At 39.1% G+C, this 19,238-nt stretch overlaps 1 protein-coding gene across 1 annotated transcript in view; it reads left to right on the top strand.

Annotated features, from left to right (window-relative positions):
- Nucleotides 1-1,866: 1,866 nt before the first annotated feature.
- The window catches only part of agps.L (alkylglycerone phosphate synthase L homeolog), a 118,570-nt gene continuing 101,198 nt past the window's right edge, over nucleotides 1,867-19,238 (top strand). Inside the window, 1 exon segment of the mRNA NM_001093104.1 lies at nucleotides 1,867-2,064. Coding sequence (NP_001086573.1) covers nucleotides 1,898-2,064 — 167 coding nt within the window. The 5' untranslated portion in view covers nucleotides 1,867-1,897.

The following is a 19,238-nucleotide window of genomic DNA, read 5'->3' as shown; positions in this document are numbered from 1 at the left end:
CCGTTTATAAGGATTTCATTTACAGGATATCCATGGCTCTTGTGTATTATATAGTAAATAATGCACCTCTTTTTGTAAGCTATAATTATATTAAAGATATGTCAATTTGACTAAACACCCTTTTGGGTGTGCTCTGGACACACACTACCATTACACCCTCACTATAACCCCAGCCATGACCTCGATGACGTCCCTAGCTGCACAGCGCACTAAAATTAATTTTAGGGCCCACAAAATATCCTGAGATTGGCCTGTTTTATCAATGTATCTTGAAACTGCTTTTATATACATCATGTTATTTTAAGGGGATTCTACAACAGGGTGTACATTATTTATTATAATAAACAAGTTTCAGTGAGTAGTGACAGAAATGACATCACTGGGCAGTGGGCACTAATTACAACAGATGACATCAATTGATATGGTTTGTAGAATATAATTTACAGGATATTAATGGATTTTATGTACAATACAGTGAGGGAATAATGTACTCACTATTGTAAAATATAAGGATAGTATAAGTCACAGAAGAGTTTTATGGTCATATAAAGGTACAAGTGTTGGAACTCGGTGGTGACTACCAATATCCTAATGCTTTACATTTGGTATATTTAAATAATAATAATATAATAAAAACATTTTTTTGGATCAGGCACTCAATGTAGGCAAACTTCCATCAGGCAGTCAGTTGAAGGTACAAGGAGTTTATTGTGTCCATAGCCTTATGCCAGAGCCTATGATTAAGTGTTTGTTAACACGAAATGCGTAAGGCTGTGGACACGATAAACTCCTTTTACCTTAAACCAGGGGTAGGCAACCCGCGGCTCCGGAGCCTCATGCTGCGTCTCGGTCTTGTGGCTTTGCCTGTCACGTCGTCTATACAGCCCTCGCACCTGCTGGCGACTTCTTAAATGCGACCGCGGTAAGCTAATGGTTAGCTTACCACGGTCGCACACTCGGGAAGCCGCCAGCAGGTGCGAGGGCGGTATAGACGCCCCAGGAATGACAGGCAAGACAGAGCAGCAGCAAGATGATTCATCATGGTCCTTACCGAGGTCACACACTCAAGACAAGAGAGGGAAGATCAGCATGGAGCTTCAGAAACAGAAGTCACATTAAACTGATGAGAACACTAGCATTTAGTATTTATTTTATTTCATAGTAGGCCTACACATACACACTGCACTTATGTTTGTTGTATTCTGTTGTAACAGTTAAAATTAAAAACTTTTAAAAGTTTATAAACTGTGTTATGTTTTGCGGCTCCAGACTATTTTTCTTTAGTGGAAGAGTGGGCAAAATGGCTCTTTTGAAAGTAAAGGTTGCTGACCCCTGCCCTAAACTGACTGCCTGGTGGAAGTTTGCCTTCATTGAGTGCCTGATCCAAAGTTTGTCTGCTCCCCGTGCTGAGGACTCCTGGGCCACTTCTCCTATGTGGTGAGTTATCACTTTCAATTTGAAACCCCCCAACTACAGATTTATTAATAATAATATAATACCCTATTTACAATGAATCATGTGACACAAATCACGCCACTAAGCGCACTGGGCACCCTTTATAAGGATAGCCACAGGATATTTATGGCTCTAGCTTATTACAAAGATAAGGCTTCTGTGTATTACACACTTACAGCATTATACTGAACGTTCTATCAACCATAAACGTAATACTATCTGGTGAAATCCTCAGCAAACATTTGTACAGTAGCCGTCTGGTGTTTTGAAATGTACACAGTCACGTGAGGCGATCATGCTTGGCAGGTGAACAAGGAAGTAGTAGCGCCACATGACGGCCGGCGTTTCAAGGTTGCTAGGCTACAGAGCCGCTTTGCATGCCGGGACGCAGTAGCATGCCCACGCTGTGACCTCTCCCCCCTCCGCCGCGCAACACGGAAGCATGGAGGCAGCCCAGGGTTCCCCAGTGTCCGCTCTGTCCCAGCAGCGCAGGCTGAGAGTCATCACTGGACACCTACAAACTGGAGCTGCGCCTGGAATTTCCCTGAATGAATGCAAGGCCCCAGCAGCTTCCTCCTCCTCCGCTGCTCCCTCCATTCCCAAGAAGAGGTAGGTGGGGCGCGCAGGGCAGGTGGGTGTTTTGGAGGGGTGGGCCAGGGTGCGGTCCTCTGATTTTGTAAAGTAAGAAGCTTATAGAAGTGGCCCTACTAAGACATATAACCAGGGGCTGTTTTCCTGGGACCCCCCAATTCTGGACTGACTATGGAGCAACTACTTTCAACCTGTAGATCCCCACTTCCTGAGGAACTCCATTCCCCTCTGCCCCCCTTGACAGCTGCTGGCTTTGAATGCTGGAAAGAAACTGCTCTACAGTCATGTAATAATGCTGCTTCAGAAAGCTCACCTCCTGAACAATACTGCTGGCATCTTGGTCGTGGTTTCTTTTGATAGATCTGGATTCCTTGTTTAGCTAGATTTCAAGGAGATATTTAAGAAATTGTCAGTTTAGTGTTATTTTAACTATATTCAGAAAATGGATACAATGTTTGAGTCTCAGCTGTTTTTTTTTGTATTATTATTTAGTTATATATCGCTGACGTGTTTGCATTAGTCTAAATTGCTCTTCTTTTGGCAGTGAAAAGGTTAACAGGGTCTTAATGGAGTTTAACGTGACAGGCCATGCATAACAGTAACAGGCTTAGACTCCGTAATAAATCTTGCAGTTTCCTGCCTTATGAGACTGACACCATCATGGTCCATCACTAAGCCAAATAAGATGCTTAAAGGCAGGCTTCTCAGTGTGTAACCGCATCCTGTCTTGCAGCAACTGCCTTCTGGTTTTTATGTGTGTTACTACTAAGTATCAATAAGGGTGTGGTGGTGCCCTCTTTTAAACTGACAAATGCATATATGAATACATTTCTTTTAAGAGGAACTAGTTTGAAACAAATAAATCAACAAGAAGATTTATGGAAATACGTTTTCTAACAGTAAACAATAACTAGGGTTACATAGTTTCTGAAATAAAGAAACCAACCTGGTTAGGGCGAGACAGGCTAAAAGGAGCCAAAAAGCCCTTCACAATGCAAGATATGCAGTGTAAAGCCTTCTGAAATCAGAGGGTATTTACATGCCCCATGCTATACACATAGCACTGCCTTAACACCAAAAATGAGATTTTAACTCTCACATAAAGCATTATGGGCGGAAACACACAATAATCATTAATCGTCTACCCACCTTTTTTTTGTCAGAGCTGTTTTTTTTTGGAGAGACAAATAGCTCTAATACATCGTCTACTCTAGGTGAAGGGAGCACCCTGCAATGCATATGACCTGTTGATCAAAATCTTTTGAATGAAGAGAGGCAGATTGGTGAGAGGAGGATAATCAATTAATTCTTCAGTATTTCAGAAACTGTACAGAATTTCGAATTCATTTTATTTATTGAGGGATGAAACCTTTTATTTAATTTTAATTTTCACGGTATTTGCCCTTTAAGTACTTTAAGTGACATCTTGGTTGCAAAGTGTTCAAAATGTGCTTTAGCTGAAACCATAAATATCCGGTTTTTCCTGTAATTGATCAGAAACTAACCGCACGCAGCCCAGTTTGCACTTGTGCATAAATGCTTTCTAAATCACAAGAGTGCCTGAAAGGGAAAAAAAGCCTATCAATTTACTTTCATTTTTCTGTTAGAGCATGTGGTGGTTTATCTAGTTTCTCACTGTGTGGGTGTTCTTTTGCTAGGATGAAAATATTGTAAATAGTCTCATAATGGCCCATAAACCACATAGGGGATTATATATTCCCTGCAGTGTATTCTATACTGGATATTGAACCTGTCTGCTCTTAAATATTAGCATGCTGGAAATCCCCAATGAGTACTGTTAATAAATAAGAAATACTGGTACAGGTATGGGACCTGTTATCAAGAATGCTCGGGACCTGGGGTTTTCCGGAATCACGGATCTTTCCGTAATTTGGGTCTTCATGCCTTATGTCTACTAGAAATTCATTTAAACATTAAATAAACCCAAAAGGCTGGTTTTGCTTCCAATAAGTATTAATTATATCTTAGTTGGGATCAAGTACAAGCTACGGTTTTATTATTACAGAGAAAAAGGAAATCATTTTTAAAAATTTGGATTATTTGGATAAAATGGAGTTTATGAGAGACAGCCATTCCGTAATTCAGAGCTTTCTGGATATCGGGTTACCGGATAAGGGATCCTATACCTGTATAAAATAGATTATACAGATTACTTTGGACAAGTGGTTTTCCGGATAAGAGATCTTTCTGCAGTTAGGGTCACCATCTCTTAATTTAAACATTAAATCAAATAGGATTGTTTTGCCATCAAGGTACTGTACTATTATTACAGAGAAAATTAAAACATAAATTATATTTGTTAGAAACGTTTGGTCAAAATGGACTCTGTGGGAGATGGCTTTCCCGTAACTTGTAAAAAAACAAACTTACACTCGCACACCCTGGCCGTCCAAGAATAAACGAATCCCAGGTGCTCGATGATAGAGGAATTGGACAACCTCAAAAGCAGCATAGACACAGAAGACACCGGCACAGCATGGGTATTACTAGCAGGTATAACCTTGCTCGTTTATTGCTGATGCAACGTTTCAGGGCGTGACCCACGCCCCGAAACGTTGCATCCGCAATAAACGAGCAAGGTTATACCTGCTAGTAATACCCATGCTGTGCCGGTGTCTTCTGTGTCTTTCCCGTAACTTGTATCTTTCTGGATATTGGGCATCCAGAAAAATGATTCCATACTGATGTGACTCCTGAAATGCTCCTGTTTGAGTAGTTGCTACATTATACCTCATACTAGATTTTGGATGTATGGATGCACTTTGTAACAGGCTGCCTGCACCAGCAGAACTTTAGCCAATCCGTGGCATACAATATGTTGACATGCAAGTTTGCCAATTACTACTGGTTGTTTCATAGGAGGCTACTGTATATGTGGTTAATTTGAATTTCATTTGGGTAGACCTTGTAGGATTTGTTATGTGGGGAGGTGGTAATGTTTTACCTGTGCAATATATCTAATTATCTTCCCTGACATCAGGGGTTAAGTCTTCCATCAGGGGGAACAGATGGGACTTTGATCAAGCCCGTTCAAAAAGGGGTGGTTAGACTTCCGAAAATAATCTATTATCCCACTAAGGGCTAGTCCACACGGGGAGATAGCGACGCGTTTGCGGTCGCGGCGACAAAGCGCCGCGACAGTCGCCGCGACCGGCGCAGGCGACAGTTTTGTATGGGCGCCTATGTAAAAATGCCTGTGCTAACCACACGAGGCGATGCGCTTTTCAACAGTCGCCTGAAAAAGCCTGGCGAGGCATTTTCAGACGACTGTTGAAAAGCGCATCGCCTCGTGTGGTTAGCACAGGCGTTTTTACATAGGCGCCCATACAAAACTGTCGCCTGCGCCGGTCGCGGCGACTGGCGCGGCGCTTTGTCGCCGCGACCGCAAACGCGTGGCTATCTCCCCGTGTGGAATAGCCCTAAAGGGTCAGGGAATTGTAAGATCAGTGTTGGCTTTAGGCAGATCAGGGCAGAGTTGGCCCAACTATTTAGTACTGTAACCCTTTCAGGGAGTGATTGGTACAAGTACAGGCGTGGGAACTGGTGTTTTTTGAATAAGGGATGTTTCTGTATTTTGGATCACCATACTTTGTGTACTAAAAAATAATTTAAACTTGAAATAAACCAAATAGGATTGTGATATCTTTGGGATAAAGTACAAAGTACTGTTTTATTACAGAGATAAAGAAATTAATTTATAACATTTGAATTATTTGATTTAAATTGAGTCTATAGGAGATGGTCTAACCTTAACTCAAAGCTATCTAAGCAACCATTCCATTCCCAATTGTACAATAAAGAATGTGTAAATAATACATACAGCTTACATACACATGCTGACCAACTGAAGACGTATAGATGCCCCTGCTCAATATAGCTGAAAAGGCTTTACTGATTGACTATTTACTTTATGTAATATTGGGTATACACAAGGTTTTACTTGTTTTGTGCACCTGTTATTTTATACTGTAATATTGTATACATCTTGGCATCTAAGAAAGATGGTAGAAGAGTAAGTAAGAACCCCAACTGGGGATTCTAGTCCCAGTGGAACGAGTAGGCTAGAAATTGCTTAGCTGACAATTTTGAAAGCAGGGGCAGAACAAGTAAATGCATTCTTATCCCCATGCAGCAAAGTAGAATCCGCCAGTCCAGCTAAGCTCTATGATGGGATGAAAGTTATCATTGTTTGGATAAATTGAAATCTATCCAGTTGTTGGTGTTGCAAAGCACACTGCATAGCTTGGACATTTTTATCAAACATGCATGATTTGTTACTTAATTGGCTGTATCCCATCCCATTTTTGCAGGATTTAGATGTGTCATGAATTTAAAGCTCTGGACTACTGAATGTGACTTTTTTTTCTTCAAGATTAGTGCAGTGTTTTTATTTTCCTTTAATTTTCCTTTCCTACATTAAGATACACAGGCAGATTTAAGTTGTCAATTTGGTCCCTGCAGATAGCAGCTTATCTGCCCATGTATGGGGCCCTCTGATAGACCTGCCCAATTGATATTTGGACAGAAATCAGGCAGATATCTATCTGACAGGTTTTAATAGTCTATTGGACAAGGAGCACATTGGCACATTGATGAAGTCCTCGTCCTAAATTTCTAAAGATATTAAAACCAGCTCTGTCTATTATTCCTTATTGTCTACAATATTAGGAGGAGTTTTTAGTTATGCTATATGTCTCCTTTAACACAGACAGGAATTGTTGACCTGGTTGCAGAAATACCTCCTCAGGGAACATAGAAGGCAACCAGGTATAGTGCTGTAGGAGGTGATCATGCTTTTCTAGAAACATTATCATGCTCATTATGTCTCATCATGTCCCATAATGCCTTTATACATGCATTAGCATGGTCTAATGTGAAACTTGTATTCCTGCAGTTGGTGTGTACATACTCCTTGATTGAGCTGGGTCAGGGTAAATGCCAGAGCAAAAGCTGAATAGTGTTTTTCGTAATGGATGGCTTGAGCATTCATGTTAAAGGGCTCTTGTTGACTGGGGAATTTTTCTCCTTCAATGAGGTAATTCCAAACAGAAGTGCTAATCTACATTGATTAAGGGTGCTCAGATCTGAATTAGTATTTTGTGGCTTGTTTGCTTTTACGGTAGAACCCCGATTTCACATACAAGTGAAGGACCGCAAATAATAGGGGAAAACATAATTCCAATGGAAAAAACTTGATTCAGCAAGTTCAGTGTTAACAAACAGAAAACTCAAATGAATCAAGTTTTCAGCAAAAAAAAAAGAACTTGAATCGCTCACGTTTTATGGGCAAAACCCTCCAAAAACAACTTGAATATCACAAAGGCACTTCAGATAGTTCAAGGGACCTCTGCCTTTGACTTCTACATGGCCTTGACAGGCTTTAGCTGGTGTGGATTCAAGCTATTTCCAGGGTTGGGGTATAATAAATCTTGAAAAGTTTGAGGTTTTTTTTTAACCCGAAAAATCTATTTTTGACCAAAAAAAATAACCTTGAAAACTCGAATTTTCCTGGAAAACACAACTTGATCCTTAATAAAGCAGCCCCTAAAAGAGACAATGCTTGGTACTGTAACTTAATATTTGTATGTATTAATAAGGAATATGGAGATTGGCAAGAGGCAGAGAACTTGATATAAGCCTTTCTAGTAAATGGATTAGCTGTACGCCACACAGAAGTGGAATTACAAGATTGTGATCCTTTGTGTACCCATGTACTTGCTCTTGTGTGCTTTACCCCACCCCCTTTTGACAGCTCTGAATCTGTTCAAAGGTAGATTGCTCTGCACAGTCAAACTGACTTTAAATAATGTTACTCTTATATCGATAATGATCTTATTAAAGTCTTTTTTCTGCTTCTTGTTTATTGTATGATTTTGGGCTCTGCAGAATGTACCAGACTCTTGACTTCATTTGAAAGCAGCTTGCACATGATGCGGTTTCCCAATTCCTTCACACCGAGATAACTGCCGGCTTTTATTATATTGAGTTGGTTCAGAGCCCAGCTTGCCTGAGTGACAGAATCGGTGCTTTCTGTATATGCCCCACTGGCACCGCTCTGTAGACAGGCTGGCGCAGGGCTGATATGCCATGGTAGGTAAATGGCCTGCTTCAGGATCTCATTTGACTGATTATTGCTTAGCCTTTTAATAGTATAATTAATTGCAAATTGCTGATATTGATTATGCTGGCACAGTTTTCCATCACTGACTTATTTGTTTAGATCCTTGTTTTAAAACATTTATGAGTTTTGTATTTGACTCAAGTCCATTAATCTGCCTTGCACTTATAATATCTGAGGAGTAGGCATCTGCTCGGGTGCAGACTCACTGGCCAGACTGACTTCATATAAACATTTAAGCAACTGTATAAATATAAACCTACAACAAATCACAATGTACTTCTTTTCTTGAACTTTTTTTTTTTTTTAAATCTTGTTATCCAGGCTTATATAGGCTATACGATAGACAAAATATTCCTAAAATTGCAAATGATTTACTGATCTGAAATAGTTGGATGTGTTACATTAAAATTGAGCTGTAGTTATTTTGCAGTTACCCAAGTATTTTTGGTTAAGCTTTGTTTCTTTAAGTCCATCCCCATTCGTGATGTGTGGGCCGAGCCAATATCTGCTGGTCAGGTTCAGGCCAACACACACGCCCACTTGCCTGCCCCGCCCCTTCCGTCACGTTAGAGAGGGGGTGGGTCAGGTGTGGGTATATGAAGGGTTAATGGATACTGGTCGACAATTTGTCGGCCCGCACATAATTAATCCCCAGGGGAGCAAATATATTGTTGAATAAGGTGCTGCGTTTGTAAAACTTGAAACCCATGCATGATTTGCAACCATTTGCTGGTTAATACACCAGAACAGTTCAGTGCAGAACAGCTGACTTTAATACTATATATTTATCTGTATAAAATTGCTTTTAATGTCCCGATTTGTATAAAATGTGAATGATCTCTATTGCCATGTCTCCCCCCCCCCCCGTAAAGTTTGTGCTAATAGTATTCACATGACTTTCAGCAATATCCCTTGACTGCAGCGCAGTAATAGTTATGATTTTTCTCTATTAATCTTGTCTGGCATGCATGGTTGTTTTCAGGCTAGTCGGTGTCTGTGAGGAAGAATAGGAAATCCTGTGTGTAGTAACATATCCTTGCAGTGAGATTTGAACAGTAAACTAAAATTAATCAGACATGGCCCATATAAAAACTGTTACAGTTAGGGAATAGAAATCCTTATTACACCTAGCAAAGGTAATTCACGTTAGGTTAAAATATTGATAGTTATCTGCAAGCTTCTAATATGAGTATATATTGGTAAGTGTACCTGTTGTATTAATATAAATCTGATTGGAACCTCGGCCTGGAACATATTTTCCCCAAGCTATTTGGCTCTGTAATGGGCTATGGTTACTCTTTATCAATTAATTTTCCCCTGGGCTAGTACATTTCAAGCTTCTCTATTTAGACATCCGGATGCATGTGCCAAAACCACACTGCATTCTCATTAACACTGATTAAACAAATAATTGAAGCAGAGGCTAGCAGTGAATGCTGCAATTCAACTGGTGTATTTACAGGTTGCTCCTTCCTTATTAAAAAATAGCCTTAGCCTTTAACACAACAGTCTATGGGCAAGTAGTGATAAAGGATTCACTTCCCATGTATTCTGTCAGTCTGCCTAATCTATCTAATCTATAGATATGTCTATCATCACTTAGGTTTATAGTGTTTCATACAGCTTCTCTTGTAAACCATGGGTTAGCGGCAGCCTCTTGAGAAAAGCTTATGGGAAAGTCACGCTGCTGTCGATTGTCTACATCCACTTCAGCTTTCATTGTGAGTTCAGTCATGAACCCTGATTCTACAGCAGTGATCTGGGCTGAGTCTACCATCTTACTAATGTTCTCTCTATTCTTTTTTTTTTTGACATTACACAAAATGGTAGGTAAATACTAAACACACTATATACCAGGGTGGTTAAGTAGAAAGGAGGGATGGATAACAAAGAAATATAAAGACACGTGCAGGAGATTTAGGAGATGTCAGACAAACAAGGATAAGGTGTTTTAAAGGATGGTCTTAAGGTACTACTTAAAAGTAGCTAAGTGAGAGTGACAAAAGAAGTCCGGGGTTGGGATGATGCTCTGGAAAATAAAGAGCTTCATCTACTGTAGACATTGTATGATATAGGGCATGGGCTGGATACTTGGTAATTCATGTACAGGTGTGGTGGTTGATGGCCTTATATTAGCTATGTTGAAATAAAGTAAGATGTCCATGAAGATAAGACTGAGATGTAGAAATCAATATTAGATACAAGGGAAGAATGATGAGGAGGACATCTAAATTTGGGTATAAAGGGAATAAAGTGCTTTGAAGAGAAGATTAATTTGTAAAGGGTGGAGCAGTATATGGAGAAGAGAAGTGTGTCCTGCTCTAATCATGAGTTAAGTGGTTGATAACCAATACGAAACACAATTCAATATGTAAGAAAAGCCAGAAAGGACACATACTAGAAGAGTACACTGCTGTAGTTGAAGAGGATAGTTGTCTGTATTGAAGTATAAAAAGCAAGTAATTATGGAGAAATATAAGAATAGTTAGGGTAAGGTTTCCTGCACAATGTTTCCTGGTTTTCCAATAAACTTTACCTAGAAATAATTTCAAACATTTTGTCATTGTGACATTGCCAGAAACATCAAAAACTATTAATTCTTCATTTCTATCAGCTTATTTGGAATGTTTCTGAGACTGTTTAAAAAAATTGAGGGGATGCTACTTTCTCATTGTATTTTAATGTCCTGAAGCCAATTTACAGTATTTCAAGAGAACTTCTTAGATGCTTTTGGCAGTGCAATGTCCCTAGGGAACATAGGGGCTTTAGTCTCTAGCAGGGGTCTCCAACCTTTTTCTTAGCCACGAACTGCATTTAAATATAAAAAGAGTTGGGGAGCAACACAAGCATAACAAAGTTCATATGGGCACCAAATAAGGGATGTAATTGAATATGTGGGCTTGCAGTGTACAGGAGGCTCTATTTGGCAGTACTGTACACCTTTTTTTTTTTTATACAACCAAGCACTTGCCTCAAAGCCAGAAATTCAAAAACAAGCACCTCTTTTGAGGCCACTGGGAGCAACATCCAAGAAGTTGGGGATCACTGGACTCTAGACTACAGCCCCATATTCCATCTATGAGATACGGGGGCAGATTTATCAAGGGTCGAAGTGAAAATTCGAATTTTGAGCTATTTTTGTGTACTTTGACTAGACTTTGAAAAAAATGCGAAAAATTGAATATTGAAATTTATCATGTACTGTCTCTTAAAAAAATTGACTTTGACCATTCGCCATGTGAAACCTGCTGAATTGCTGTTTTAGCCTATGGGAGACCTCCTAGAACCTACTTGGAGTCAATTGGTGGACTTAAAAAAAATCAAAGTTTTTTTTTTTTTTTTTTAAAAAAACTTTGAATTGAATTTGATCGAATACGATGTTACTTCGATTCGAGTTCGAACTAATACGGCCTATTCACCTGCAGAAAAAGTCTAATTTTTTAATACATTGTGATTGGTCTTGTTTTATTCTAATTTTTAAGTTATGGGAGTTCAAAAAAACTCCCATTACTTCGAAATTCGACCCTTGATAAATCTGCCACTTAAATAACATCTTAAGGGTTCATCAGTTCTCTGTAGGTTTTTAATTTCTAAGTGCACACTGGGTGTTTTGAGCACAGCTGTCCTCTCATCAGTTCTTACCATCCTTCTTCTGAATATGCTGCCTATGGCATACCATATATCCCTGGACAATACAGAAGTTATTTCCCAGTACTAGCTCAGCATACAGAATGATGATCCATGAACAATACATTTTATTTTTAGCAGAACTAGAAGCAACTGGCTTAACTGCTGTGGTTTTCACAACTATAAAAATGTCTCCTGCAGTTAGGATGTGCCATGTCCTATAACCTCAAGATGATTGAAACAATGATTGTGGCCTTTTATCATACTCCAGCAATGTTCAGATGCTTGAGTTTATGCTTCCTCATTTTATTTACGTAATATGCAGATTGCTTTATGAAGCCGTTAATGTCAAAGTTTCAACATCATTGCTGCTTTATCACAAGTGTGAGTTCCTTGCACCAAAAATCAAAATTCTTCATGCTCTATAGTACTTGCTACAGGGGGAATGTGTTGTACAATAAGTTTCCCATGGCATACGCAGCTATCTGTTGTAACCACATATTCAAGAATTATGAAGATTCTGATATATTACATTTTTGCGGTGTTGTTTAGGGGGATATAAAAATTACAAAATCCCCTTTTTATACTGGAACAATATGTCCTAGTGTTAACCAGCTAAATGCAGTATGCTTTAAAGGTTCATGCACTAAATATACTCCATTGCTTCTTTCTAAGAGAATTTTAAACATGCAGGTGTACTTTTGGAGGATATGTAAATGAATGGACCATTGGATCAAGTTGGGATCTAGATACAGAATCAGACCAGCTGGAACAATAGAAAACCAGCTTTAGATATTCATGTGTTAGGACAGCACATAAAAATCAGAATAATTTTCCATCATGAATGAAGTAAAAAGCCAGCCAAATATTTCAAAAGGCCTCTGTCATCTAGGACAGGGGTCTCCAACCTTTTTTTTTTTTTTTGCAAAGACCGGACGGGGTCAGCAACTCGGCGCGCCTTGTTTTTGCGCACTGGGCTCGACGGGCCCAGTGCAGGAGTGGGCCGCGGCGGTTGTGGACCCCTGATCTAGAAAGTGCTGGAAAGTGAAAGTAATTGCCTGCCCCGCCTCTATGCCCAAGGCATAGAAGAGAGGCAAGCAATATTTGATTGACAGATGAAATTTTTAAATGAGTTTACAACAGCTTTGAATGTTTAAATATAAAAAAAAAACTCTCCAGGCATGGCTGTTGGTGACACTGTTAGTGGCTCTGTTTTTCAACAGAAATCTGGATGTCTTTAGGAGCTAATAGAGCTCCTAAATTGAATGTTTTTGTACTTTTAAATAGCATTTCCCCTAATTTCTGTATGGGGCATAGGCTACTCCCCACAGGCTTAACTTGGCTTGCAAGTAGTCTGACCCAGTATGCAGTGTATAAAATGATTGGGTGTGCCTCCCTCAAGGCCTTTGGTATCAGTTGAGGGAGACAGGAAACCTAGCCTGTGTATAGGGATTGCTTTTTTTTTTAGTGTCCTGCCCTCTGTGGGTTAACCCTACAGTGCTTGTATCTCCCCACAGAGCCAGAGAAAAGTATACCTTTTTGTTAAGGGTTTTTTTTTAAGATAAGCTGTTTTGCAGCTGAAACTGCAGCTTCAACTAATGTGCTTATATCCCTTACATTGTTGGCTTTCACTGCTGTCCAGTATTGCCCTGCCTGACTTCATAGCTGTGGGGCTGCAAAGCAAATATTCACTAAATTTCGGATTGGCTTATCTCTAGGGGGTCATTCTTGCAGCATCAGCGGGGATGTTTATGATGTCTCATAACGTAAGTGCAAACTGCCACTGATTTAAATTGTGCTCTCTATAGATGGGGAACTCCATTGGTAGCAGTGGTAATGTGTCAATGCCATATAATATAATTTTTCTAACATATTTGCAGATGTCTGAGAAGAAACCATTACAGAGTAATGAAATACTGTGGTCTGCGCCAAAAATTTTGTAGGAGTCTTGTCTATAATACCTATGTAAAAATATTAGTCTCAGGAGAAATTTTATGTATTTAGTAACTCTGTAGTCCATTGGCCACTGGCTTGTGTGCCTATATGGTATCATCAAGCTGTGAGCAAGATTATTTTCTCAAGAGCATATGGTCATCATTTATGAGTCAACCTGCATTTGTTTTCCAGGCACTTTTGATACATCATTCCCATTTAACTGGAGGGGAGCACAGGGTGCAAGGATTTTCTTGGGCATGTGCACCTGTTCTCTCTCCCTTGGGGTGGCTTATAAAGGTAGGTGATTGCCCTTTAAAGGGATACTGTCGTGGGAAACATGTTTTTTTCAAAATGCATCAGTTAATAGCGCTACTCCATCATAATTTTGCACTGAAATCCATTTCTCAAAAGAGCAAACAGATTTTTTTATATTCAATTTTGAAATCTGACAATGGGGCTAGACATATTGTCAGAGCACAAGTCACATGACTGGGGGGAGCTGGGAAACTGACAATATGTCTAGCCCCATGTCAGATTTCAAAACTGAATTTAACAAAATCAGTTTGCTCTTTTGAAAAATGGATTTCAGTACAGAATCCTGCTGGAGCAGCACTATTAACTGATGCATTTTGAAAAAAAACATGTTTTCCCATGACAGTATCCCTTTAAGGAAAAAACTGGTTCCAAAATGCAGTAATTTACAGTGCATTTGGACAGGTTGGGAAAAAAACAAAGAGGCATAAGTGGTCCACTCGGCTCAATGCGCTAATGCTGTCCTTTTTCTGGCTGTAGAAAGGTCAAGAATCATATAAGGTCTTAAGCTAGTCAGTAAGACTGTCCTAACAGTTGGGATCTGCTGACAAATGCTCTATTTCTAGGTTGCGAGGGAGTGTTTATGGTTAATCTAACTGTGAAGTGCTTAAGAGAAAGATGTTTGGCTTGGTGCCTAGAGCCTCATTTTCCTGGCACCAACACTTACAGTAAACAGTGTTAGGAAGCGGCCTGCCAGTGTTGATCCTTATGTGCAGTGTTTAGGCGGCAGTCAGGAAAGAGGTTCCTAAGTGTTGGTTGTGAAATCCCGAAAATAGCTTTAGTGAAAAAGTAAATGACGTGGATATATACTGTGTTTTACAAGTAGATCTTTTGTTTCCCAATTATTTCCATTTACAATACATTTTGCCCATTTATTTGTGTGAGTGGGGCTTGCTACGGTTAATTGCTTTGGAAGAGCTAAACTTGAAAATTCTTCCTAGATCTCAAAAACTTGTACACCATTAGTAAAAATAATATTGTGTAATGCTATTTGTTTGTGCTCACAATATGTGAAGAAATATAGATACAGGATACAAATGATGTTAAATTATGAGTGAAAAATTTATTTGTAGGTATAGGCAAGTGCAATAGTCAATAGTATTATGTCTTTGGGGGTTTTGTCATTTTGGTTTGGATGCTAAAAGCTCTGCCAAATGTCATTCTTGTATCCGGAATGGCACAGGGGGTAGTTTTTCGGCTCAAAAAATGGTACAAGCAACTGGCACAAGACATGGCAGTATTGTGGTTTTTTTCAAGAAATCCATGAGGCCTACCTATATGAATAAGAACTCCATGGGGTTTCCCATAATTACTGTTGTCAAGTTATTGCTTAATTTTGGTGGTGCAGATCATTTAATCCTTTCAGATTTTTTTTCTGGGAACCCCCTAATTTTTAAGATAAACTCATTTAGTCCCTTATCTTGCTCTATTTTGTTATATATTGTGGGAATTAAATGCAGCCTAAGGCAGATTTGGGAAATTGTCCATTTTGAGTCACTTTGTTGTAATTTACTTCTTGAACATAGAATATGAAACACAATATTTCTCATTTATTAAGCATCCTTGACTACCATTTGCACAGCCACTTTACTTGATATGGGAGAGATATTGTGTTAAGTTACCCAGACCCTTGGACTACTTTATTCCTAGATTCTCTATGTCTTCGCTAGAATACTTAGTGTCCTGATGCTTCTTTTGCGTACATATTCCAAACTATAGGGTTGTTTCTGGTAAATAGTGCATCATTTTACCTGCTATCCACTTATTTTCTGCATCTGTTTATTGTGTTTTTATATTTAAATTAAAATGATGTTTGCACCTTGCACAATACACTAGTTTGGGGATGCAATAAATAATAGCAATAGTACAATGGGCTGCTCCTGCACTTTGTAGACTAATAAAGCCTTGTATTGTGATAAGTGTAGGGCAGTGACTGGTACAGTGAGCAAGTTGGGAGAGGCAAAGGAAGAGAGCGTGCTTGTGCTTCCTTCAGTTGTACAATAAGATGGAAATAAATGGAAAAGAAACTGTTTTCACAAGCTGAATGGCGGGAAGTGTGCGACTGCTGCCAGCTGCACGATGTAACTCAGGGCAGTGAAATTCCATTCAATGCTTCTTGTCAGGCACTAGGATTCAGGTGAATCCAAATCATGCTGAAAGGCCAAATCCCAATTTGGTGCATCCCTAATTTAAATAGAAAATGGCTTCTGTGTCCATGCATATACTGAAATACTCTGTGCAGTTTGTCAGATTTTGCAATACTCACATGAACATGTTTCTGTAAATGAACTGGATTGTCCCTGGAAATTCAACATTTTTGCCCGTTCTATATGCAACTTCCCCATTCCAAGCACCTTTAGAAGGATATACACAAGAGCATTAATTCATATTTGGTAGATGCATTAAATAGTGGGTAAAACACTTGCCTTTTGTTCATATATGAAGTCCACCAACTGTCTTGCTTGCTTGATACTTGAAAATTGTTTATGTTTGAAAATCCTATCAGAAATACCTTGTTATATATAAATATTATTGCCCTTGCTATGAATGCAGCGCAACCCATGTTATCATCAGACTGCTGCTATCAGGCATGATTTTTTTTATTTTATTTTTTTAAAGGAAAGGATTTTTTATTTTTACCCCTCTGGCTATTGCACTTCTAACAATAACATTACCTTGTACAATAATGCGGAAATGTATTTGAGTGAATGGGGCTTGTGCTTTGTGTTCCTTTCCGTGCCGGTGGGATGAACTGAGTGCTGGCCTAATCACATTCAAACAGTCATTTGTGAGGCATCTGTGTCCTGCAGTGACATCTGGCGCCTGCCTAGTATTTCTGCATAGTCCTCTCTGGAGGCTGCTTCCCTTGCACTGAACAGACCAGGATGACACAAAATGGATGCTCATCGGTTACAAGTGAAATATTTGGGTTGTAAACACAATCTTGTTGCTATGTCAGTGCTAAGCCGCCAGGCCATACTCTTGGTTCTGTGTTGTTCTATTGGGGAAATATAATAATGCTCTCTGAAAAAAATATTCAAAAATGTATAGGAACTCCCTCATGCATTGTATAGTTTGCATGAATGAACAGTGTAAAACTGTATTATGCACAGTTAAAATTTGTGTGTAATACCTGTCTAATGAAGAAACATTTTATATTCTTTGAAATGCAAGTTTTTGTTTCTATATATTTTTTCCCCATTTATAATTATGTATTTCCCATCATATATATATTTTACCTGAGTGGACCATGTGCTTGCACTTACTCGTACTAATACAACATTGGTTATTCACTCACACTTTACTCTGCTCTCAGTCACATAACCTTGTTTATGATCTAGATAGCCATGGAGGTGTGGCGCAGCTGTAAGGGGGGGGCAGTCATTACTGGGCCCTTAAAACGAAATGCTCTGTTTTTCACCTAAGGCTCCAAATGTAAAATTGCTTGGTGCTGAATGAGGAAAAATGGTATTTCTGATAGCGACCCCAGTATCAGTCCTGCTCACATGAGTGGACTTTATGTTAAAGGTGAGCAAGGTAAAAACATACTTTCTCTCGCTTGTTCTCCCATGGAAATTGTGTCTAATGGTTTGTTTGGTTTCAAAGTTGATACTTAATGGGTTCTGTTTCAGGAAAGCAACACCTTCATTTTACACTGTAGGACAGTGTGTTTCATACACTATGGGGATCTGGCCCCCCTAGGGAAGTACAACTCCTTGGTTGGGTGTTCTACTCTCACCCTAACTAATTTAAGGGTAGGATTCTTATTTATTCTTCTAGATACTCCCATAAACCCATCTTGAAGGTCAGGTTTTGGGATTAATTTGGCATGTTTTGCAAGTCATTTGTGGGGGGTTAACCTTGGCAGATTAAGGATTATCTGTCTTGATGGAAAACATTTTCTCAGTTGGCATGAAGGAAGTGAAGAAGAGTGGCAGCAGAACTGATCGATAAGCGTATCTGAGCATACACATGAAAAGCCATCTGTTGTTTTGGCCTCCTGGTCAATTGGTTGGGCGTATATGGCCTACATTGTGTGTGTGTGTGTGTGTGTGTGTGTGTGTGTGTGTGTGTGTGTGTGTGTGTGTGTGTATATATATATATATATATATATATATATATATATATATATATATATATATATATATATATATACTTGGAACTATACTCGAAAGGCTCATATAGTACTTATTTTTTTTATATGTTTGCAACCTCGTTATGGGGATTTTGGCCCAATATTAAACCTTAAAGGGAGCTGACAATTTCTGCTGTAGTGGGTAAGTATTTGATACTATGATGATGGCTAAATTGAGATTGATGGCCAACGGGTTAAAGGGGTAGTTCACCTTCCAACACTTTTTTCAGTTCAGTTGGTTTCAGACTGTTCACAAGAAATAAAGACTTTTTTCCAATTACTTTATATTTTCTATGTGCGATTGTTTTTGTAATATTGGAGTGTAAAGTTTCATTTTTCACCTTCTAAAGCAGCTAGACAGCTGTTAGAATTGATACAATAGTTGCTAATACTCCAGAGATGCTGCTGAAAAATGTATCAACTAAATGTTGCAAACTTGTAACAGTTTACAGTCTGCTCCGGAATTACTGAGCTGCCAGACTCAAACACCAGAGATGGGACATTAAGGGCAAGCGGCGTTTTTAAAAAAGAACAGCCAGGCATAAATACACATAAACTGCACTACCACTGAAACTAATGGAAAATGGGGATCTCTCTGCTGGTGCAACAGAAGAAACCATCCATCTGTACAAATATTAAGCAGCAAATTTATTTTTAATAGTACATTAATATTTTATCATTTGCTGCTAAAACACATTCCATCCGAGGCAATTGAGAGACACCAAGTGATGAGGAACGGAGATGGGCGCTTAGTAACACCGCATTAACAATTTATGAGCCTTTTGAATTGACCTCTTAAGCCCATAAATGTCCTATAAAACATAATATTAGTTTATCTCGGACTTTAAAAAAAATGATGTATTTTATTATTTTGCATGCTTATCACCGTATCATGAGTAACGGGCTCACCTGCATTGCTGCTTTACAAGCCTTATAAGTGTATGGTTTAGTGCCGGGCGTCTGAAAGGGACAAGGGCATTATTGGCATATCAAGAATTGTGACTACGACCCCTTCTCCTATTCTATCTATGGCCCTGTGAG

Source organism: Xenopus laevis, chromosome 9_10L (genome assembly GCF_017654675.1).
Source record: "Xenopus laevis strain J_2021 chromosome 9_10L, Xenopus_laevis_v10.1, whole genome shotgun sequence".
NCBI classification, from domain to species: Eukaryota; Metazoa; Chordata; class Amphibia; order Anura; family Pipidae; genus Xenopus; species Xenopus laevis.
Note: the sequence above shows the minus strand (reverse complement) of the source record. Positions and strands in the feature narration are given on the sequence as shown.